At 36.2% G+C, this 24730-nt stretch overlaps 1 protein-coding gene across 8 annotated transcripts in view; it reads left to right on the top strand.

The window, feature by feature from the left end:
* The window catches only part of LOC106874333 (coiled-coil domain-containing protein 171), a 187288-nt gene that overhangs the window by 119056 nt on the left and 43502 nt on the right, over positions 1–24730 (top strand). For all 8 annotated transcript variants that reach the window (XM_014922033.2, XM_014922031.2, XM_014922027.2 and 5 more), the window contains 5 exons: positions 1835–1996; positions 8910–8948; positions 10167–10334; positions 19813–20001; positions 21644–22163. In XM_014922033.2, the coding sequence (XP_014777519.1) occupies positions 1835–1996; positions 8910–8948; positions 10167–10334; positions 19813–20001; positions 21644–22163 (1078 nt within the window). The remainder of the gene's footprint in view (positions 1–1834; positions 1997–8909; positions 8949–10166; positions 10335–19812; positions 20002–21643; positions 22164–24730) is intronic.

Below are 24730 nucleotides of genomic sequence, written 5' to 3'. Positions count from 1 at the left end.
GCGGGTGGCACATGAGATGCACCATTTTGAGCGTGGCCGTTGCCAGTACCGCCTGACTGGCTCCTGTAGGATTTTCGAGCGAGATCGTTGCCAGTGCCCCTGGACTGGCTTGTGCGGGTGGCACATAAAAGACACCATTTCGAGCGTGGCCGTTTTCGTGCGGGTGACACGTAAAAGCACCCACTACACTCTCTGAGTGGTTGGCGTTAGGAAGGGCATCCAGCTGTAGAAACTCTGCCAAATCAGACTGGAGCCTGGTGTTGCCATCCGGTTTCACCAGTCCTCAGTCAAATCGTCCAACCCATGCTAGCATGGAAAGCGGACGTTAAACGATGATGATATATTTTATCTCTTCATCTTTTAGTGAATTCTTTACTGGGCCTGTTGCTCAATTCAGTCTCATTTTATCTTTTGCAAATATTATATCTTTTATTCCAATACACAATTGCAGTGCTGTTGGACTCTTGTAGCTTATCTATTTGTATGTGTTCCAGTGTGGTTGTGAAAACAGTGTGTTCATTGAATACTCTATCCAATATTCCACTTAACTTTTGGGGGTCTGTAGTAAGTGATACTTTTCTATCAAATAATGGGATTTTTTAGGGTCACTCATACCGTTACTTTCAGAAATCTATAAACCACTGTTTGGTGAGTGTTTGATTTCTCAGCTTTGATTTCTGTCTCTGTTCTCTCATTTTGTATTTCTACGGACGGCAGTCTTCAGCTAGTTTTTAGCAATTTGAGACCTCTGATCTTCATGTCAGAATTTTTCTGTTTTAGAATAATATAATCCTTGGCCTTCTTCTCTGGGACATATTCAATGTATTTTTAATAATTGCTTCAGTTTCATGTTGTTGTCTTGCATGGAAATCCTGTAGATTGTTTTCTCAAATAATTTTCAGTCTAACTTGTGGAAATTCTGGCTAGATGAACTTAGCTGGTTTGGTTCATGTAAGGTGCCATTCATTGTTAACTCTGCTTAGAATCATAGATTGTATGAGTCACTTCATATTGTGGACAAACTCTACATTAAATTTGAAGCAGAGATGTAGAGTGTGTCTTGTTGCTGGATAGAGAATCATTTGTACTCTGAACAGTATATTGATTAGTTCAAGATTCTGATCATCTTCAGTCATGTAATACTTCTGAGACAGACTGTGACCCTGACATAATTTGATGTTGGTAAAACTGAAGTCGCCCAAAAGGAAAACAGTAGTTTGGTGATTCATTTTCACTGATATTTTTCTATCTTTCTAAAACTCTTCACAAATACCAGGATTAGAGTCATCTGGTGAGAGACATGTTCTACATATTTGTGTGTTTAGTTACCCAATATGTACTGTTAGTGTGCTACAAATATAGTCTGATGTAACAGCTAAAAGTGTGACATCTTCATAAATGCACACTACAACTCTGCCTTGACTACTTTCTTTCTTGTTGGTCCAATAGCATACTTTGGTATGTATAATTCTACATCTGTTTTGTTTGTTGTTGAATGTGTTTCCATAAGAGTTATAATGCATTGCTTTATGATATATAGCAAGGTCTTAAAGGTAGGGAATTTCACTCCTGATGCTCAAGTAGTTACTGAAAAATTGAACATAAGTCTAGAAATTGAACATGTACCATTAGCTTAGTGGATAAGGATGCCAACATCCTTTGTTTGAATTCAAATCTCACCAGGGATAATATAGATATTTGGATATAGGAATAAACCAATTAAACTCCTGTGCAATAGGAAACATACAAAAAATTTTAATTACTTAAATATTTAATGAATCATCTGGGAAATGCAGATATATAACATTTTTATCAATTTCATATATTTTTCAAGGACTCACAGACAAACTATACGCAATGTGCTAAAGAATTATGTCGACTGAGATCAAAATTTAAACAACTTGAAGAAGAAACTTTGAATTTAAAGATTGAAGTCGAATCTGGTGTCTCACTTAAAGAAAATGACAAAGTCAGGATTGAAGAATTAACTAAAGAGGTAAAGAAATGGTTTTTAGAATTATTACAGATTTAACCATTTTGATACTAACCAAGCTGAGACTGCCCTTGATTCTATGTTACAAACTTATATAATTAAAGCCTTCCATGAAAATTCCATGCTAATTTATGTTTCAAACACCAGCTTAATAAGGACAAAGTTATTTTACTAAATTATTTTGCAAATATATTAAAACAAAGACAATGTATTTGAACAGAAATATGGTAAATGGAGAATATTGCTCTGCTTGCATACTAAAATTATTCTGCTTCAACTCTTTATTGAACTGATTTTTAATAATACTAAACAGCATTAGGATTAATTTTTAATGGTTTAATCAGGACTATATGGTGTTTACAGGTAAGGTATTGGTGAGGATGAAATTCCAGAAGTTTGATGTCTTAAAAGATAGAGTGGGAGAATGGTGGGCTTCAGCTGATGAGTGATGAGAAGGGGAAACATCCACCTACCTTTATATATGATGGTTATTGTTTTCTGTTTTACTCATCATTATTCTCCTACACACACACACACTCCACTTTGTTACATTGTAGGCTGCTCGATGTCAAAATAAATGCCTTAGAAAGATGTGATTCTAGAGACATCAGACTGATGGGTTAAGTCAGAAAACTAATAGAGAGATAGTGCTAGCAAACGTCTGCTTTCCATGCTGCCATGGGTTAGATACAACAAGTAAGGCAGCTGGAAGATGAAAGATGTCTGTGTCACACAGCAGGGTTGATGGCTGAATTGGGATGATGTCGAAAAGCTGGAGTGGAGGTGGTCTGGTTGGTGGCGGTTGAGTGCAGGGCATTTGAAAGCTCTGATCCAGATTGCATATGATGTGCATCCATCTTCAGCAAATCTCAAAAAATGGGGTATCCAAGAGAGTCCACAATGCCACTTGTGTGGGAAGTGTTAGCAGCCTCAAACACATGCTGTCACCTTGCCCAAAAGCACTCCAGTCTGGATGGTTTACATTTAGACATAATTTAGTGCTAAATGTTGTTGCTTCAGCTGCAAGAGAGGGTCAAGTGCCTGAACTGAGCTTGCACAAGACAGCATTTGTGAAGCAAGGTGTGAGGCCAAAGAGACAGAAACCTCGGCAGGCCAAAGACAGAAAATGGGAGGTGTTCATAGACAAGCCATTGCTTGAAAACATCGTCGTGTCAGACTCCGACCCGACCTGGTTTTGGTGGATGAGAGTCAAAGACGTGTGGTCTTTGGGGAGCTTACTGTGCCATGGGAGGAGAGCATTGCTGAGGCCCAGGAGCAGCTGTTGGGCTATGAAGAGCTAGTAGCTGAGATTCGGGAGAAGGGTTACATCTGTGAGCTGGTTGCGTTCAAGATCGGCTGCAGAAGTTTCCCAGCAGCTTCTCTCAGGTTTCTGAAGGTGGCTGGTGTGTCTGCTGTGAAGAAAACCATCAAGGAATGTGGGGAGAAAGCAGTTGAGGGTAGTGCTTAGATCACCAGGAGATTTATGAATGCAGATAAGGCCACAGAACTGTCATGAGTCCAGTTGCAACACAATACGTCCAGCTGTTGCGAACCTACCATGTGGAGAGATACTGAGCTTGATGGGCTGAAATCTTGTCAAAGCACAGCGCTCAGCTGAAGATTGCAGCCAGATGAGAAATGGAGCACTCTGTGTTTTTTTCTACTACTACTATATATATATATATATATATTTCTTCCTCCATCTTCCCTTCTTTGGACTTTCCTATATTTCCAATGAAGAGCTCCGCTCAAAACGTCAAATTCTCTTTCTTTCCTTTCCTGAGCGTCCAGTAACACAATATCTGTATCACGTCCTCGCGTTGTTATTTTTTGTTGTTTTTTTGTCATTTTTCTTTTTTGAACTCACTATATATATATATATATATATATATAAAAACAATAATACCTCACTTTACAAGGACCTGCTTTATGAGACCCCACATTTATGAGTTTTATTTTTAAGCTCACTTTTGTATGGTGAGCTGAGGTTTTTGAAGCACAAACTCCAGATTTTGAACAAAGTGCAAAAGTTTCTACTATCATAACAAATGCTTCTGCGTGTCACTGAGAAATCTATTGAGAGCAAAAAACATCTTCTAAGTAAGGAGCTCTAACTTGTTTTTTAAAAAGAAATCTGCAAGTCCGTCTACGAGTGCTTGATAACTGGCAATCTCATCTACAAGTGATGGTGTGCGGGAGTCTAGTGTGAGTCAAAGTGATTCAGAAAACGATTATATTTTTTATTATAAATGATCTTCACTTTTTTTTACTTTACATAAAACATTCTTTACATTCTACTGTTGTTTTATTGCCATTTATTTACATATATTATAAATTTTATAGGTAAAATACGTTTCTTGGAACAAATTACGATTTATAACATTGCTACTATGGGAAATTATTTCTCTTCTTTACAAGTTTTCGCTTTACAAGCAGTCTCCAAGAACAAATTAATTTGTATATTGCGGCATTACTGTATGTGTATGTGTGTGGCTGTTTGCTTAAGAAATTCACTCCCCAAACACTTGGTTTTAGGTTCAGTCCACTGTATGGCACTTTGAGCAGGTTTTGTTTTTTATGATCCCCTTTGGCATGGTTTCTACAACTGGATGCCCTCCTTAATGCCAACTACTTTACAGAGTGTGCTGGGTGCCTTTTTTCTTTTTTGTGGCACCAGTCCTGATGCTTTCTACATGACACTAGTACTGGAGCTTTTTACATGACGCCAGCACCAGCAGGGTCACCAAGTAACTTGCAAAACAAAGACCCCTCAGCTGGGAGTAGGAGTGGTAGTAAGGGAGGTAGCTTTCTGTTGGCTGAGAGGTTGAAGTATAAGAGAAGGACAGAGATAGGTGTCTCTGTCTACCAAACCACTTACAAGGCTATATCATTATCATCATTGTTTTAATGTTCACTTTTGCATGCTTACATAGGTTGGACAGAATTTGTAAACAGCCCTCACCTGTTTCCAAGTAAGGTAATATTTCCCAGACATGCTTTCACAGAATATTGGCAATGAAGGACACCTTGTATGATGGTGACACTCGTTTACAACTATCACATGATGTCAAAGCAAGGCGACAGTAACACACACACATACTTATATGTGTAATTGATGGACTTCTTTTAGTTTCCATCTACCAAATTCACTGACAGGGCTTTGGTCAACTCAGGGTTATAGTATAAGACACTTGCCCAAGGTGCCATTTCCCATTTTCATCTTGTCCATGGACTGAACCTTGAACCATGTGGCTGGAAGGCAAACTTTTTACCACACAGCCATGCCTGCACACACTCACACACACACATACTGAGAGAGAGAGGGAGGTATATATAGGCAGGTATCTCTTCCCATTTTTGCTTTGACATTATTTCCATGATTAGTGTGAAACATTACCACTTAAGAAGCAGTGTCACTGTTTGCATTTTCTATATTAAACATGTTCAACTTACAAAAAAAACAAGGGAATAAATACCTTATTCTGAAACATGGAGCTGGCAATATGAAAGGCCTTAATCCTTTAAGGCCGGGTATGAATAACCAGTTATTTCGTGCAGGACACAAAAAAAGGGGGAAAATACAAGATGATAGTCAATCAAATATCTTATAATGCAAATGTGACTTATTTACACCTGTCTTCTTCACAATTTAGCAGTGTATCAATAATCCACATCTGTCCTCTGTGGAAGAAAGCATAAGCATGTTATGTCAATAAGCCACACCCTACCTTAAAGGGTTAACAAGTATCAGTTGGAAAAATAAGCAGGGAAAAAGCAGATGTAAAAATCGTAATGGTAGTGATAGTGGTGGTAGCGGTGGTGGTGGTGGCAGATATTCACTTTCCTATAATTTTTTAATTATGATTACTTTTACACTGGTTCATAATTAATACTGGAATCATATCCTAATAATTCCAATCTCTAGTTAGCTCTTTCTACTTTTTGATATTTCCAGTAAAAGAAAACAAATCTCTTTGGTTAAATTAAACTTGTGTATTATTGTACAAGAGTAATGCGAATGTAAGTTGAGTTTGATGATATTAGAAATTAGAACTGTTTGAAACTAAATTTATAATTTGCTAAAACATTCATTCATTGAAAATATACAGAAACATTAAATTATTCTGGCACTCTTTCTTTCACAACTATCCTCTACTTAGTCTTCCATGTGATTTTATACCATAGCCCCAACTCTATGATGTCACTTGAGTGAGTTCTTTCATTCACCTTGGTTTATTTGGTGGGGGCGGGGAAGCAATGGAGTTCAACTACGCAAGTCAATGTGGAGTAGATGTAAACAGTTAAAGGGAGATAATAACAAGGTTGATATTTGGAGAAGATTACAACTTGCAGAATTTTCTCTCTTGCATAAATTAACAGAAGACTTATTGTTAAAACAGCCATTAACATCCATTGGAAATACTTTTAAAGATGTGTTACAGGAGTTGAATAGATAACAGTAAAATAGATAGCTAAATGAGAGTTGTGATGTTGGTGATGATCATGATCGTCGTCATCATTATTAGAATAATATATTCTTCTGCAATTAATGTAAATAAATAAATTTATAAAATTGTTCTACCCTTATCTAAATAGAGAATGAGAGTTGTTTTAAATTAAAATTGTTTTTCTTTAATTGTTATTGTGTAGTCCCGTGTCAGACAAATAGCTCTAAAATGTGTTCCAGCCATGACTGTCCTGTCTTTTTTTTTTATTTATACAGAATTAATCTGGTGCTACGTCATCTCCTATAACATTCCTCTTTTTAAAACAGTACAATGTGATTTAAGGATAGTTTAACGATCCCTTGTCAAGTATATATCTAATTGTTGTTTAGCCTTCATCTCATATCTGACCCTGTAGACCTATTATCAAAGTGACTTCATGTACTATTCTAAATTACGTCTTGAACTACATTATCTAGTATCTTTCTCCTATCTATGATAGTAAAGTGCAATTTAAAAGAAAGATTTTTTCCCTTGTTTTGTCTTGTTTTGTTTTGTTTTTCACAGGGCCCTTTTTTTATGCACAAAAATGTAGTTTGGGTTCCATAGTCATCATCATTATCATTTAATGTCCGCTTTCCATGCTAGCATGGGTTGGACGATTTGACTGAGGCTACACCAGGCTCCAATCTGATTTGGCAGAGTTTCTACAGCTGGATGCTCTTCCTATCGCCAACCACTCCGAGAGTGTAGTGGGTGCTTTTACGTGCCACCGGCACGAAGGCCAGTCAGGCGGTACTAGCAACGGCCACACTCAAAATGGTGTATTTTACGTGCCACCTGCACAAGAGCCAGTCTAGCAGCACTGGCAACAATCTCACTCGAAAGTCCTTACACATGCCAGAAAGGTGATGCTGGGCACAGGTGCCATCACGATTTCGCTTTCGCTTGCCCCAACAGGTCTTCGCAAGCCGAGTTTCATATCCAATGAAGTGCCAGTCGTCGAATTTAGTTCGATTTCGATTTCACTTGCCTCAACAGGTCTTCGCAAGCGGAGTTTAGTGTCCAATGAAGGAAAGGAACGCATAAGTGGGCTGGCTACATCCCTGGCGAAATAAATTTACAAGTGCTATACACAAGTGAAATGATACGGCTTTAACTTTAGACTTTTCAACACCTGTTGTATGATGTCCTGCTTACATAACAGTGAGGCACCAGGACTTCATGTAATCCTTTGGCGAATGTCCTGAATAACTTCCAGCGTTCAAACTGTAGGGTCTCATTGTTTTGGGGTGATGTGCACTGACACCATGGCATGCCACTTCTTAACCAACATTTGTATCATTCTCTTTGGCAGCAAGACTTTGTCCAGAAACTTGACTTCAAAAATTTCATGTGTTTGCTGAAAGAACCCATTCTCACATATGCTTCCACAATCTTCCCTCTTTCCACAATTGAGTATGTTATCTTGCAGAAAAAGCTAGAACTGTTCACTAAATGATGAGGATAATGTTGCAAACCATCAACTAGTGTGCCATCTTTGTTCAGCAGTTACAGGCAGTCAAAATGACAGAAGGACACTTACAAATGAAAGGTTGGGTGCTTCTTGTGTGTGTAAATTTATTTTTGTCTTTACACTATGCTACAGAACCCAGGCTCCATTTTTATATGCCACCCTTGAAGAATAATTAGTAACTTAGCAGGAAAGTTGTCTCTGATATATATCAATACACACACACACACACACACACATACATACCTGCTCTACTGTCCTTTTATTTTAGGCTGTTTTTCTTCTGTCCCTTTTGATGAATAATTGATAGCTTCCAAAATTCTATGTAAGGACTTCTGATGTCAGTGCAATTTAACTATGTCCCAACTACTGCAGGATTCATTCCAGTCTGTGATTATCTCCAGTTTCAGGAAGGGGTGGGTAAGAGATATGGATTAGTTATGCATGTGACTGTTACTCATAATATTTGAAGGCCTCCAAAAGTGCTTAAGGTGATGATACAATTGATGTTTAATTTAAACGTCTGTAAATCCATGCTTGCTTGAAAAACATATTTAGGGACAGTTGGCATTCTAAGGAAAAATGATTCAGGAGAAAATTATTAGTATCAGTTCATATGAAGATACAGTAGAAGTGATACAAAAAGGAGAGAAAGTGTGTCAAGATGGCTTTGGTTGAGTATTTTCCCATGGTCTAGGACAGTGGTTCCCAACCTTTTCACTACCAAGGACCCCTTTTGTTTAATTGGATTTTCCCACAGACCCCAGGATTTTGATAGATCTGTCAGCTTAACATGCTCATGGACCCCCAGTACTACCTCTGTGGACCACCAGGGGTTCTGCAAACCATACTTTGATCACTGGTCTAGGATAAAGAATGGAATAAAGAAAAGTTACTATTCTATAGAAATAATTGCTATTATTTTTATTATTTCCATTTTTTTCTTTTCTGTATAAAGATTATGAACTTGAAAGCGAAACATAAGAAGGAAATGGAGGTAAGTTTGCAAATAGTGTCAATATATAAATTCAGTTAATTAGATTTTTTTTTTACTTAACCTGTGAAATATTAGTAGCACTGTTGTAAACATTTTTTTTTTTTTGAAAAATAAAAGAAGTATATAAAAATGCATTATTTATTGGATGACCCAATGCAATGGCTCTGCTTTTAAACTAACTAGTTGTATAACACATCCATTTATGTACACCCAACACACCTGTCCTTCTCACTCCCATGATTTATACTCTCTCACTTTCTGCCTTGCCAACATCTCAACCACTACACCTTATTCTTCCACCCCAGAATGTCAACCTCCCTCTAGGATTTTCTCTCCACCCATATCTTTCCTGCAGATACATGTTCAAACTGAAGCACCACTGCATCAGTTTCCCCAATCTTGGAAGGCCTGAAAAGATAATATTCCTTTCACTAACCACCAATATACTACAACTGCTAGCCCACAGATGCACTATTCCATCTCTTTGCTTATTCTTGCCCTACAGCTATGGCCCCCTTCTCATCCAATTTAGCTACTTGTCTACTCCATCCACTTAGGTCCACCCTCTCCTCTCCTTCATATTTCCTCCTCTAATGAGCCTTACAGTGTTTCATCTCCCAAATCCCATATTAAACACATTCCCAATCCTGGTTCTCTCCTCCTAGTCATTCCCTTACAGACTGAGAGAGAAGACATGCAAAGATCATGTGCACTGTCTTATTTCCTTAGACTGGCTCTGAAAATAAACATGAACAGCAAACTTCAAGGATGTCCTGCAACAATTTGGAAAGATATCTCACAGCAGGATGAAAATATGGTATGTTGAGAAGTACAAAGGACAAATCTGTGTGTTTGCAACCAGAGAGAGAACTTGTTGTCAGATAACGTTTACCATTGACATTATTATTATTATTATCATTGGTGTTGATGTGGTGATAGCAGAGGGCTGGTCTAATATATGGTCTACTATTGTACTGCAGAGTTTAAGTTTTTGAGTTCATTTCGCACCATGGTCAACTTTATCTTTCATCCATCTTATATAGCTGGGCCTATTCCATTTCTTGTTTGTCCCACCACTTACATAAATGTGTCACTAAAAAGCAAGATTTCATGTAATGTGTGTGTGTGTGAATGTGTGCGTGCATGAAAGAGACAGACAGACAAACAGGTATTTTTTTTTATCCAATATATTTAGCTTTTCTTTCCTATATTTTCAAGGAAAATTTGGCATATCTGCACAGTGTTTATCAACGACTGCTGGCCGATCGACCACTTCCATACCCAAAAGAAAGAATTATTGGTGACTTCTCTTGGTTTGATTTAACTTTATTAATTAACGAACAAGTGTCATCAGTTCTCAACAGTATTCAGAAAGCAAATCATAAAGTAAGTAAAACACTTCGGTTATTCATAAATATTTACTCACACATTCATGCATTATAACTGTCTATTGTAGTTCACAAATATAAATTAAGCAACATACCTATCTGTCTAGTACATACATATTATATAACATATTTAAAAGAAGATAAATCCCATTAAATCTCTGTTTTTGTGAGCATATTCTGTATTGCATATTGTATTTAGCTGAGTTATTCCATAGCATCTCTGAACTTTAAATATATGATAATGTAAACAATATAGCCAAGCCGTTCATAACAAATTTTAACCATCTAACATCATTTGTTGTTAGGTAAGATAGTTTATGATTAATTCTCCAACGGTATGTGATTATTTCAGTAACAGGTCAGTTAGTGTTTATTGACTTAGTAATTCTTCCATTGCTTTTATTTTTCTCACTTGTTTGTGCTGCATCATTACCAAGACTAACACTATCCATACTACAGATACACACAAGCATCTCTTATCTACAGCTATGAAATCCCACAGGGATGGTTAAAAGACACATATAAACATCTCTGGGAGTTCACAACATTGTGAGTAGAGCACATATAAGCATCTCTGGGATTTTACAATAGGACTAAACTCCTAATCACATTGTTCCAAAGCAAACTTAACTAAACAGTCTTCACAGAGGGAGAGGAAGAGATGTACATATGCTTGAAATAGACTGTCCATCCTTTCATAGGTTGAAAGGTTTGATAAGGATTTGATGAATTGGAGGACCACATCATGCTCCAATGTTTCTATTTTGGCATGGTTTCCATGGTTGGATGCCCTTCCTAATGCCAACTATATTACCGTGTGTACTGGGTACTTTATTTCTTATGGCACTAGCTCTGGTGAGATAGCCTTGCAACTTGCAAGATTAAAGATCCTGAAGGAGATGCCCTTGAATGCAAGGTGAATAGGAGTAAGAGTATAGTGATAGTATGTGAGATGCCAAAATGTGATGAGAGGAACAGGTTTATACTTGTGAGATTGTGGGAGTGAAAAGAATATCTTTTTATCTGGTGAGGAAGACAGGATTTCAACTCAAACCACACAGAGCCATAAATGATATAGTCAAAGATCTCATCCACTACTCCAACCATTCTGTGAATCTTCTACACTGGGTTTGTTGGTATTGTATCTACTAATCGTCTAGAGGATTTGAACTTAGAATGCAAGAAATCAGGATAAATACCACAAGGCATTCTATTCAATGCTCTATCAGCTCTGCCAATTCACATCTATTATTCCCAACAGACAGCTGCTTATGTGTATTTGCGTTGATATGTGTATATGCACTTATACTCATTTATATATACCTCGTGTTTGTGTGTGTGTGTGTGTGGACAGACAGACAAACAGACAAATGGATTCATCACCATTTCAATGTCCACTTTCCCATGCTTGCATGGGTCAGATTGGAATTATTGAGATAGATTTTCCATGGCTGGATGCCCTTCCTGTCACCAACCCTCACCTGTTTCCAAGCAAAGTAATATTTCCCCATCACTGAACATGTTTTACACAGAAGATTGGAAATGAGGGACTCTGCTTATAAGATAGTGATGAACATTTATAATTATCTCTTGATGTTAAGAAAAGGAGACATAAACACAGTTTTCAAGTTTCCATCACAAGGTTTAAGTAAAAACATTTGCCCAAAATACCAAGCTCTAGGATCAAACTCATGACCATGTGATTGCCTCATAGGCTTAAATGTTTTTTTCTATATATTTAGTTAGTTGGTGATTTTGTAATTTTAGAGTGCACAACTGAACAAAAATCTATTGCTTTTGATAATATAATTTATTCACTAAAGGATTTAATGTGCTTCAGGTGAGCAAATGTTTTATTACTCATAAAACTGGTGGAAACAGGAAACTTTTACTTCAGAGAGAAATAGATCAAGTCATTGATCTGTTTCAGTAGAGATTTGAAAAGAAGTTTAAAATGTAATATCTGAACAAGCATTGTATAATACAAGAAGACAATTGCTAAAAATAAAATAGTACTTCAAAACCATCAGATCACAGATGCATTAGAAATCTTGGTTATTATCCATATAAAATGTGAGGGAGAACAAATGCTTTATAGGACATGATTAAGACAGTTTGATTGGAATTGTGGAAATTTATGGAACAAGTCTTTTTTGTTTATTTTCTCTGAGATTTCTCATAAAATGCCATTGTTCTTGGATGAAACAATGTTATATTTTAATGGAAAAATCAATAGGAACAACTGCCAGTATTATATAAAATAAATCATTGTACATCAATCCTAAAAATTATAACTGTGGCTCTTCCTTTCTGAATTTATGATTATTTACAGGGGTAAATATCAAATGATATTTCAGGGTCAACCATGAATACTGAAAGGTATTGTATTGTCAAATTAAACAATGCCATTCTACATTTGCCATACTTTTTTACAGACAACAATTTATGGTTCATGCATGATTGAAATCCTATCAATTACAACCTTCCAGCTAGAGGAGAAAGCAAAAAAGAGCAGTTATTATTGTTCCATTTCCAGTGCACTAAGACAATTTAAGAAATGTTCACAAACAACTTTCTGCATAGAAAGAAAACAATGACACATTTGGTTGTGGGGTGCAAGCAAGTCTGTCTCGGTAAGAAGTTTGCTTCCCAACCATATTGTTTTAAGTTCAGCCCCACTGCATGACACCTTGGGCAAGTGTCTTCAACTATAGCCCCAGGTTGACCAAAGCTTTGTTAGTAGATTTTATAGACAGTAACGGAAAGAAACCCATTGTATGTGTGTGTGTGTGAGAGAGAGGGAGAGAGAGAGAGGGGGGGAGGGAGAGAGAGAGGGAGAGAAAGAGAGAGAGAGTGAGGGAGATAGGGAGAGAGGGAGAATATATGGATATGTTTGTGAAAGCAAGTTCATATTTCCCTTCACTTCCACATGATTGTAAATAAAGGGCTCATTCATACAGTGTTGTTTGTTTCCAGTTCCCCATGTAACCACGCTCTCGCTGTTCAATAAACAGTGAGATATTACCTCGGATGATGGTTGGCATCAGGAAAGGCATCTGATCATTGAAAATTCCGTCCTAACATACTCTTGTTTAAAGCATGTTAGAAGTAAACATTAAAACAATAATGATAATCTGATTGAAGTGACAAAGTGTAAAATTCAATGTTATTGTTTATAACTTTTCAATAAGTATACATTGAATTAGTTAAATAGTTCTGTGAGAAACTGCATGCATGTGTGCATGTATTGTATATATAATATTGGCCAAAAAGTCATTTGATTTTTTAAATAAATACAACACAAAAGTTTTTGTATAATTACCGTTCTGTTCCAGTATCTTCTACTATTTTGTGGCAAGATCCATTATTTCCTACTCAAAGAATGCCTTGTCTTTATTGGGGAAAAACTCTTCCAGGTGAATTTTACATCCTCTTAATAGTTGAAGTGCTGTTGATTCAATGAATTTTTAAGAGATTGAGATAGATGGAAATCTGAAAGCACAAGGTTGGGCAAATAGGGAGGGTGTAGTAAAATTTCCCAGCTGGACCCCAGTAACTTCTGCCATGTCTGCAAAGAAGTGTATGGTTTGGCATTGTCATGATGAATGACAATGTCCTTGTGATTAACAAGTACTGGACACTTCTGGTGAATTGCTGTGTTTAATTTGTCCAGCTGATCACAGTACATATCTGAATTGATGGTTGTGTCTGTGGGAAGAAGCTTGTAAAAGACAGCACCCTTCCAATCCTACCAAATTAAAAGCATAACCTTCTTCAGGTGAAGTCTTGTTTTAGAGATTGTGATGGTTTGCCGCATTTCCCTCATTATCGTTTGCAATTCACATTGTTATAGACAGTCCATTTTTCATCCCCTGTTGCCATTCTCTTCAAAAAAGGATCATTTGCTTCACATTTATGCAATGAATCACAGATGGAAATCCATTGGGAAAAGTTAGCTTCATTCAGTTGATGTGGGACACAAACTTTGAGTCTACTGACATAACCAAATTGATGCAGATAGTTTTCAACATTCAATTCAGATATTCAGGAAATATCTACAATCATCCTAGTTCTATAACATCAGTTGGTGTCAATGTTTGACCTCAGTTGGCCAGCCAAGGCAAGGTGCATCTTGAACCCAAAAGATTTCCTGATTGAAATCTTGAAAACCACTTTTGATACACACATTCCATAACAGCATTCTCTTCATACACAGCACATATCTTCCTGCAGGGTTCTATCACCTTCTGGCTTTTTATGAAATAAAGAAGCATGAGATATTAATAATGTTCATTTTGGATCTCTTTTTACAGGGTAATTTTAAGCACCCAAAATACAACCTATATCATCACAATATTACAATGCTTGAAGTTTGGTGTTGACACTAACTGAATGAACTTTTTGGCCAACCTAATATGTCATCATCATCATCATCATTTAACGTCCGCTTTCCATGCTAGCATGGGTTGGACGATTTGACTGAGGACTGGCAAGCCAGAAGGCTGCACCAGGCTCCAATATGATCTGGCAGAGTTTCTACAGCTGGATGCCCTTCCTAACACCAACCACTCCAAGAGTGTAGTGGGTGCTTTTACACGCCACCGGCACAAGGGCCAGTCACACAGTACTGGCAATGGCCTCGCTCAAAAGGCATTTTTTATGTGCCACCTGCACGGGAGCCAGTCCAGTGGCACTGGCAACGACCTCGTTTTCTCTTCCTTACCCTTTGTCCCTTTCTTCCCTTCCCTCCCATTTTTTTTTTATTTCCTTGCATTTATTGTGATAACCCTTTCTCCTTATTCATGCTCCCAGATACAGATGTATTTGGTACATGCATTTACGAGGGGTGTTGAAAAGTTCCTGGCTTTAAGGGTATACAAAAGGCCTGGTCGGAGGCCCAAACTTCCAAGTTCTTTTACAAGGCATAGAAAAACTGAAGGACCACTGTGATAAGTGTATGAATCTGAGAGGGGAATATGTTGAGTAAAATCATAATTAACTGATCCTCCTGTATTTTCTTTTGCCCAAAGCCAGGAACTTTTCAGCATCCCTTCATACACACCTATTACTTTCAATTTCTTTAATTTCCCTCTAGTTGATGACTCTTCACCTTCCTCCTGATTCTTTTTTTCCCTATTTTCTTTCTTTTTTATAAACTCACTATTTGTCTTTTTTGCTCTCCCTTCTCTTTTTTTTTTTTTTTTTTTTTTAGCTTTTATTTCTGATTAAGGATTAACATTCAAAACCTTAGGATACTCTCTTTCTCCATTGAAGCATTAAACTAATACTACATTTGTCAAACTTTGTTCCTCCCCAATTTTCTCAGATACACTGTCTTGATCTCTGGAACACCTCATATCTCCTGCCTTCATGCTGCAGAACATTGGCTTCCCTTCTACTTCTCCCTTTGCTAAATAAATCTGTCACTTAGCTTCTCTTTTAGCTTCCTGGTATGATTTCTCTGCTACCCCCATTCTTCCAATTTTTCCAAGCCTATCTCTTTGCTTTTATGGCGCTGTCTGTTTCACTGTTCCATCACCATGTCATCCTTAATTTGGCTGGAACTTTGCACCAGCCACAGATTTGGTCTGTATCCTTCAGTAGTGTTGTCCCGTAAAAACTTCCCATTGTCCTCATCAAAAACCAAGGCTTCACCATCAAGCTGAAATAATCAGGATATCAGCAGAGCATGTATCTCTCTGACCTATGCTGATATCTTGCCCTTATTGTTCATCGACTGTATGATGTGCAAGACTTGTTAACATCCCTTCAGAACACTGTAAATGAAGACCTACCAAAGTTAATGGGGGACAAAGATTCTTGGCACAGCATTGTGAAGTTAAACACATCTCAGTTGTAGCCGAACTGTGTATGTGTGTTTATAGTTTCTTGTTATATTTAGTCTCTTCTTATATTTTGTTTCTTGCTACATGTAGTCTCATATTATATTTAATCCTTTGTTATGCATAATTGCCTGTTATATTTAATTATTATTATCTTTAATCCTGTGTTATATTTACTTATTTGTTATATTTAATTCATGTGTAGTATTCTACTGGGAACTGTACTGTAACCAACCCTTTCATCATCTGTATTTGCCATCTGTAAATTTTGTTTTAACTTAGTTAACTAAAGCCTTTCTTAACAACCCTATAAACTTCAAGGATTAAAATATTAAGTGATGTTTACCTTCTGCCCAGTCTAACCTAATCCTTGTGTCATCATCAGTAGTGAGATTTGAGAGCAAAATGCTATACTATTGTTGTCCGAGTCACTTTAATTTAGATAAGAAGAAAATATAAAACTACTTTTACTCTTTCTAACAAACAGATGGATCCACGTTGCTTAAAAAAAAATTAGTGTGTGGGCCATTTATGTTTTGTAACCCCATATTATTTTGGTATGCTTTTTAATTAAGTGCTGATACCAATGAAGACTGGGGTACACTTTTCACACATTTTTAATCCTTCTGAGATAACATTTTGTATGCCACTGATTAAATGGGGTACTTTTATCTTTTGTCCACAAAGGCAATATTTGTTAGTTTTCCACAGGAGAGTTGCTTTTCTTCATAAAATCTGTATTGAGTCTGCCTTATCAAGCAGTCACCAGAATATATTCTCTTTCTCTCTTCAAACTTTCTTTGCACCATCAGTTTCAGTGTTTATCAATCATCAAGCCTTTTTTTTATCTCTTTAATTTGATCTGAGAAATGACATTTTCTTTTGGTCTCTTTTTAAGTGTACTCTATATTTGCCACTATCATTAATGCTATCCCTGTGTAGGTTGGCAGCAGCTATTATATACTGAATTAATCATTCTTTGTTATCTGCATAATATAAATCTAAGCTTTGTTCTTTTTCATTCACTGAACATTTTGTTCATCATTCATCAAAATTCTTCAATTTTATGTCATTACAAATCACATTGTATGGTGGTTCAAGTCTGTTATACATTGCCATAGTATTTTAGTTACCTATTTAACCGAACCATAAACCAAAGGTAAATTAGTGCTAACACATTCAATGTATTTAATATATTTTGTCATGTCTGGGGAAAGTCATAATGCCTTAATATAAGTTCCACTCATTTATTTATTTATTTATTCCAGAAAACTTTTTCATCACCATATTTGCAGCAATATCAATGGAGTTTGACTGATTGATGGTCCATTATTGAAGCTGCATTCATTTTTTTTTTGTTTTTGTTTTGTTTATTTTTGTGAGATTTTGATGCGTGATCTTGTGTGTGTGTGTGCATGCCAGCATGCATGTGTGCTTATGTATATATATGTATATGTATATATTTGTGTGTATGTGTGTGTATATGGATGTATGTATGTGTTTATGTATATATGTATGTATCCTGCATATTCATGTGTTTGTGTGTGTATGTATGTAACTCTGCTTCCTTGCATGTGCATGTTTGTGTGTATCTATGTGTATGAGTTTGTGTATTTAAATGCTCCTGTTATATATGCATGTGTGTCTCCATATGCATCTGTATGTATGCATGTGTGTGCAGTGTGTGTATATAGGATTGTGTGTGTGGGTGTGTGTGTCTATCTACCTACCTATGTGTTTAATATAGTTAAGTTAATATTGATTTAAAGTAAAGCGACAAGCTGGCAGAATCATTAGCACAATATATTCTCCCTGAGCCAACTTAGGACATTCAGCATGCATGCATGTCATTGTTTCATCCCAAATTCCACTCTACGTTTTGCTGACACCTTCACTCCATACACAAATTATCTCATCTTGGGCTTCTGTGATAAAGCACCCTGCTTCTTTTTACAATCAAGCCCAGATAGAAAAAAATTTTCACATACATCCTCAGTTGCTTTCCAAAACTGACCATGTAAAGATTTCTCTTCAGTTTATTTAACATGCTCTATTTGAATTTCATTCTTGTCTTTTTCCCCTCTTTTACACTTGATCACCTAATCCTTTATTCACTGCTTTTCGTAATTTCTCTGTGCAGTTGTGTAGATATTCTTAATAAGCTTTTCTTTCCATCCGTACACACTCTTCCACAGCCATCAAGTCTCTTCCACACTGGTTTCTTTTCAAGTACAACCGGTTAATATCAACTTTTGGATGGTGGACTCCATACATTGTCAATAGCTTTCTACTTTTTCTCTCAAAAGTAGTAGTAGTAGTAGTAGTAGTAGTAGTAGTAGTAGTAGTAGTAGTAGTAGTAGTAGTAGTAGTAGTATTTCTGCTGGTGTCAACTTTACCTTTCATCGTTTCAGGATTGGTAAAATAAGTGTTAGTCAAATCCCATCAACCTAAATTTCAGTATTATTATTATCATCATTTTGGTTTAGCTCAGGTTCAGCCTTATTCCTGGTTGGAATTATGTGGATAGTGAGTTACTACCTGTAACCTTAGGTATCCACAAGTCTTCAGCAGCCTTTCAAGTGCTTAGAACCCTCTTGATAATCCTTGCTGTCTCTAAGAGACAAACTTTGTGTAGGAGCTCTACTGGGCATTCTATTTCAGTCTCTTTCAGCCATTTCTCCGCCTTAGTGAAGATGGAGGTATTGTTTTCAGTCATGTTTGTTTGTTTGTTTATTTGTCCATGGACAAGATATCTCAAAAACTGCTGGATGGATTTGGATGAAACTTTCAGGGATGTTTGGCCATGAGATTGGCACAGTTTCATTCGATTTTGGGATCAATCTGGTACCGGACAAGGATTCTCGTTACTTTTTATATTTTCTTTACGTGTATACGTAAAGTTTCACATAGTTCTTTAGTACATGCACACACATACACACATATACTCACACTTCAAACGCCATTTATCGGCTTTTTCACTCCTTCCTTCATTATTTATCTATCACCCCTTCCTTTCTCATTCATACGACGCTCTCTTTGCCACCTTGTTTTGCCTTTCTCATTGTCCTTACTTTCTCTCACTCCCTCTCAGTCATGACTATTACTCTCACTACTTCTCCTTCTCTGTATTAGTATTTCATCTCCTCTCCCTTCACCTCTCACTCAATATATATATATTTGGATTATTTTTCCATTTGAGAGCAATAGGGTTCATTTTTAGTATTCTCGTTTGTGAGAGCAGTCTTTTATATTTCAGATATTCTCATTTTAAAAATCATCTCCAGTTAATCATTGAGAAGACGTTGGTGTTTCGTTGGCAGAGGTTTGCGCTCTCTGAGTGTTCTTGTTACTATTATTATTATTATCATTATTATCATTAAGGTGGTGAGTTGGCAGAATCAGTAGCATGCCAGACAAAATGCTTAGTGGTGTTTTGCCCATCACTACATTCTGAGTTCAAATTCCGCCAAGGTCAACTTTGCCTTTCTTCTTTTTGGGGTCAATAAATTAAGTACCAGCAAGATACTGGGGGTCAATGTAATCAACTAGTCCCCTCTCCATAAATTTCAGGCCTTGTGCCTTTAGTAGAAAGGATTATTATTATTGTTATTTTTATTGTTGTTGTTTTTAAAGGTGTCCCATCTTGAAGATAGTCTACGTCAAAAAGAGAGTTGTATAACAGGTTTACAAAAGTCATACGAAGAGCAACTAAGCCACATGATGACTCTGTCTAAAGAAAGAGAACTGACATGGCAGAAACAGAAAACTGAAATTCAGAGCCAATATGAAAATGAACTTAGGGTAATTAACAATCAGATTAAGGTATGTAGTAGGCTTTCATTTTTTCATGATTTTACAAAGTTATAATTTTTCATCATTTACATTTCTTTTTTCTCATTCCCTCTCCGCGTGTGTGTGTGTGTGTGTGTGTGTGTACATGCATGTGTGTGTGCACACGCATATGTGTGTGTGCACACGCATATGTGTGTGTGCACACGCATATGTGTGTGTGTAATTATCTATGCATTACATACATATTTATGTATGTATGTATGTATGTATATAATGTATGCATGTATGTATAATGACATCATCTATAACAACTTGACCTTTGTGGATCAGCAGACATGACATCACCTGTTGCTTCTGCTCACAAGATTGTCTGGTTGATTGGCCTCATGGTTCACATTTGTGGTGGAAAAAGTAGCTGTGAGATGAATGACCAGCTGTTAGTATCTATCTGTCTACCTGTCTATCTATCTATCTATCTATCTATCTATCTATCTATCTATCTGTCTGTCTGTCTGTCTGTCTGTCTGCCTGCCTGTCTGTCTGTCTGCCTGCCTGTCTGTCTGTCTATCTATCTATCTATCTCACTGTTTATCTGTCTTTTTATCCATCCATCTGTTTAATTATCTATCTATCTATCCATCTTTCTATTTAACTTGCTGGCTGTCTATCTACTTGTTTATCTAACTGAATTTCTGTGTAAGAATCACGCTGTCTGTCTGGTTGGGTTGTACACACACATACACACACACATACATAAACACACAGACACACACGCACACAAATATACACATATTGTTTCAAGCACTTAAATTTGTTAATGTTTCTAAGATATTTAGGTTTCTCTACAAATAAGACAGCTAATTTTTATATATCAAGTTTTATAAAAATTAACCATCTGATTCATAGTACATATTGCCTGGGTGTTTTAGAAATACAAAATAAATTTAAGTATGAAGCATTATCATCATCATCATCATTTCATGTCCATTTTCCATGCTGGCATGGGTTGAACAGTTTGACAGGAGCTGGGAAGCCAGTGAACTGTTGCATGTGTTTTGTTTCTAATCTTCCATGAAAACATGTTTCATCATGGGGTAATATTACCTTACTTGAAAACAAGTGATGGTTAGTGACACGAAAGATATCCAACAATAGAAAGTCTCCCTCGACAAATTCCAGCCAACCCATGCAAGCATGGAATAGCTGGTGTTAAAACAATGGTGATGATGATGATGTGTTTGTGCGTGTGTGTGTGTGTGTGCATGCGTGCGTGCACACATGTACATGCATATGTATATGTGCATATATATATATATATATATATATATATAATACCAGTAGAGGTGATTATAAGACCAGAATTCAATTTGACTTAAAAAGTAACGCTATCACATTCAACTGAATACCAATGCTTGTTTGAATTAGTTCACTTTGAAAACATCGTAAGTGATGGACCCTTGATGAAATTGCAGTGACTAAGATGCATGATTGCATACAGAGCAATGTGTAGTTGCTGCAGTTGAAACATGTTGGTTATTGTTATATATACTGTAGAAAACTTTTTGATGAAACTTTTTGATAAACAGCTGGTTGCTGTTTTCACTCTTCAGACTAAAACATACAAATTTTTAAAAATATATTCTGATTTCATTATTGTTTTGTATTTATCTAGGATAAGCAAGCAATAGCAGAAAAGGCCATTGATAAAATGAAGTGTTCTAGCAACATTCACAAAGAACTGGAATCTAAGTGCAAAAAAGTTCAAGAACTGCTCTATATGCATACAACACATAATGCTCAGCTACAAATAGTCTGTTGTCTACTTTCTGGTCTTCTCACTCCATTATATACACAAATTCTTGATTTAATTATGCAGTGTTATATTTTAAAAGAATCCATCAAAAGAAGTGAGACAACATTTACTCATCTACGCCTTTTAATTCAGAGTTTTAGCTGTCAGTTGTTGAAATTTGAAGAAGATAGCAAGAACAAACCTCACAACAAATTCAGCTATAAAAAATCTCCTATACTGAGGTTCCGTTGCTATGTTATTGTTATTTTGGCTGCTAACCGTCTAATTTTTCTGTCGAGGACCAACAAACCACTACTTTCAGCTTTTGACATAGCCTTAGGGCCTGTTTCTCTGAGGGTTCAAGCAATCATTGATCAAAACTTTCTGGATTCCTTTTCAGGTAAAGTTTTTCAAAACTTTTATATCATTGTTGTCTTTCAAACAAAAAAAAACATTAAATTTAACTTGAAATGATATTATTTGCTGCATATTACCTCATCCACCCCCACCCCCATCAAATTGTCATTGCTTACATTCCAAACATGAGAAATGAATGTCTGATTGAACTAGGATTTTCAATGAAGAAAAAATTTTTACTTTATTTATATCGTTAAATAAATTAATACTGTAAATTAATAGTGCAGAACTATATCATGAATTAGATTTTATGTTTGTTAGGCATGTATTAAAATTTTTGGCCATGTGCCTATAAAAGCACATACCTCAATGGTTAGGTGTTGCACTCAACTGCTAGATCATGGGTTCAGACTGGATCAGACTGGGCAATCATTTCAACATCAACGTCCATTTTGACATGGTTTCTGCAGCTGGATACCCTCCATAATGCCAGCCGCTTTACTGAGTGTACTGAGTGCTTTTTTTTCATAGCACTACCACTAGTGAGGTTGCTTTGCAACTTGCAAGTCTACAGGGCATGAAGAGACTCTGATAAATGGAGGGGAATAGAAGGGAGAGGGTGTATTATGATTTTAAGGAAGGTAATGAGAAGGATTAAGTATAATGAGAAGAGTATAATTAAGTATAATGAGAAGAGTGGCAGGAGTGATAGTGGAGTGAGTAACAGAATAGACACTTTTGGCAGAGAGAGAATGGAATCTCAGTGGGATTCAATCTCAGAGTGCAGAAAGTTTAAAGGAATACCACAGGGCATTCTATCTGGTGCTCTAATGATTCTGCTAATTCACTGGCTTTGTAGGTATTACTCTTCTGTCAAATATCTAGCAAAGACTTGTACAGAAAGGCTACTGTCTCAGAATATATGATAATCTAAAAATTTCTTCAAACTTAAATTAATTGAACTTCTCTAAAGTCATGCTGAATGGCTCAAATAGATAGACTATTTTCAGCAATTAAGGGAGCCTCTATACAATCACTTATTCTGCTAGAAATAGCTGCCAAATCTCCCTCAAATCAACTCCCTACTGTCTTTTAAAAAATGTAGGACATATGGAATAATGTAGTCCTAGATACACCTGTCAAAAATAGATGTGAATGCATTTGATCACATGTCTGCTATGATAATAGGCTTAACCTCAGGCTAAATAACAGCAACCCACAGTATTTATTTCAAGCAATTAGTAGGGAATTTCTTTTCCCTCTAATTCTTTTATCATCATCATCATCATTGCTATTATTATTATTTTTGCACTCATGGCAATAGTGTGAACATACACATCTCTTTCTTTGATGTTCACAGAAGATTGCCTAAAGCAAGTAAAGCAATAATCCATGTTTTATTTGATAAACTTTTGTCTTCTACATTTTTATAGCCTTTGAGTTTACTGTCTTCTTTTAAAAATAGGAGGAGTAATATATAAAAGGATTACTACTAGTAGTGTTGTTTGTATGAAATATGCAAATGAGGTCATTGACGAGGACTGTTGTTTTCACAACTATTACTAATCTTTTATCATCAATTCCCAGTAGCAGAAAGCATGATGATTTGTCTTCTTTACAAATGATTTAATTCCAAGAAACTCTTCAAGAAATCTCTGTTACTTTGCTTGATATTTACTTATGTAAACCATTCATTTCGATTTGAAGTAGCAATTACCATAATGCATGGAGTGTCACAGGAAATCTTAATCAGCTTTATACTTTAACATTCCGAGTTTAGATACTGCCAACATTTTTTTCACTAGTTTTTTTTTTGTTATGGTTTAATCAGTTACTGAGCTCTGAAATTCATGAGAGGAAAGGGAAATATTATCCTCAGACACCTGATCCATATACTTGAAACAAAGTAGAATCTGCTAAAGGTACTCAAGAGCTAGGTGGTAATGTTAAAATAAGAGATTGATTAAGAAGATGAGCAGACCTTCTGACAGACTTTTATACATTTAATCTATCAAATATTACTCACAAGGTTTTAGTCAATTCAGTATTGTTGCAAAATGCTCATGCTAAATTATTGCACTGTAGAATTGAAACCAAACCCATGTAGTTGAGAAGCAAACTTCTTAAGCATAGAGCCATCTCCCTCTTTTTTTTTCTTTTTTCTTATTTCAATAAAGTTGTAGTAATATATTAATTCTAGTTTAATTAGAATAGAGATAGAGGGAGGAGTTAGGAAGATGAGTTGATGGGGGAGAGGGGGAGAGACTCGTCAAGGACAAATTGTGTCCAAGTTCAAATCCTGTCATGGCCAACATTCTGTCATCTTTCTGTGGTTGATAAAATAAAGTACTAGTCAAATACCAGAGTTAATATAATCAGCTGTTCCCTTCTCACAAATATTTTGAAAAAACTATTATTACTATTTTGTTTCCTGCTTACATCAATTTTTTTTTTCATTTTGTATTATTTCTATTCTCCTATCAAAGCAGGTCTAGCTTAGTTTTCTCAATTAATTGATGTTACTTCTAGTTTTTTTTTTTTTAATCGCTGTTGTCTTTCTGAAAAGTAAGCATTGTCAGCTCAGATTCCACTCTCTTAAATATTTTCATC

This window comes from Octopus bimaculoides, chromosome 2, assembly GCF_001194135.2.
Source record: "Octopus bimaculoides isolate UCB-OBI-ISO-001 chromosome 2, ASM119413v2, whole genome shotgun sequence".
NCBI classification, from domain to species: Eukaryota; Metazoa; Mollusca; class Cephalopoda; order Octopoda; family Octopodidae; genus Octopus; species Octopus bimaculoides.
The sequence above is the reverse complement of the archived record's forward strand: the minus strand, read 5'-3'. Positions and strand labels throughout refer to the sequence as shown.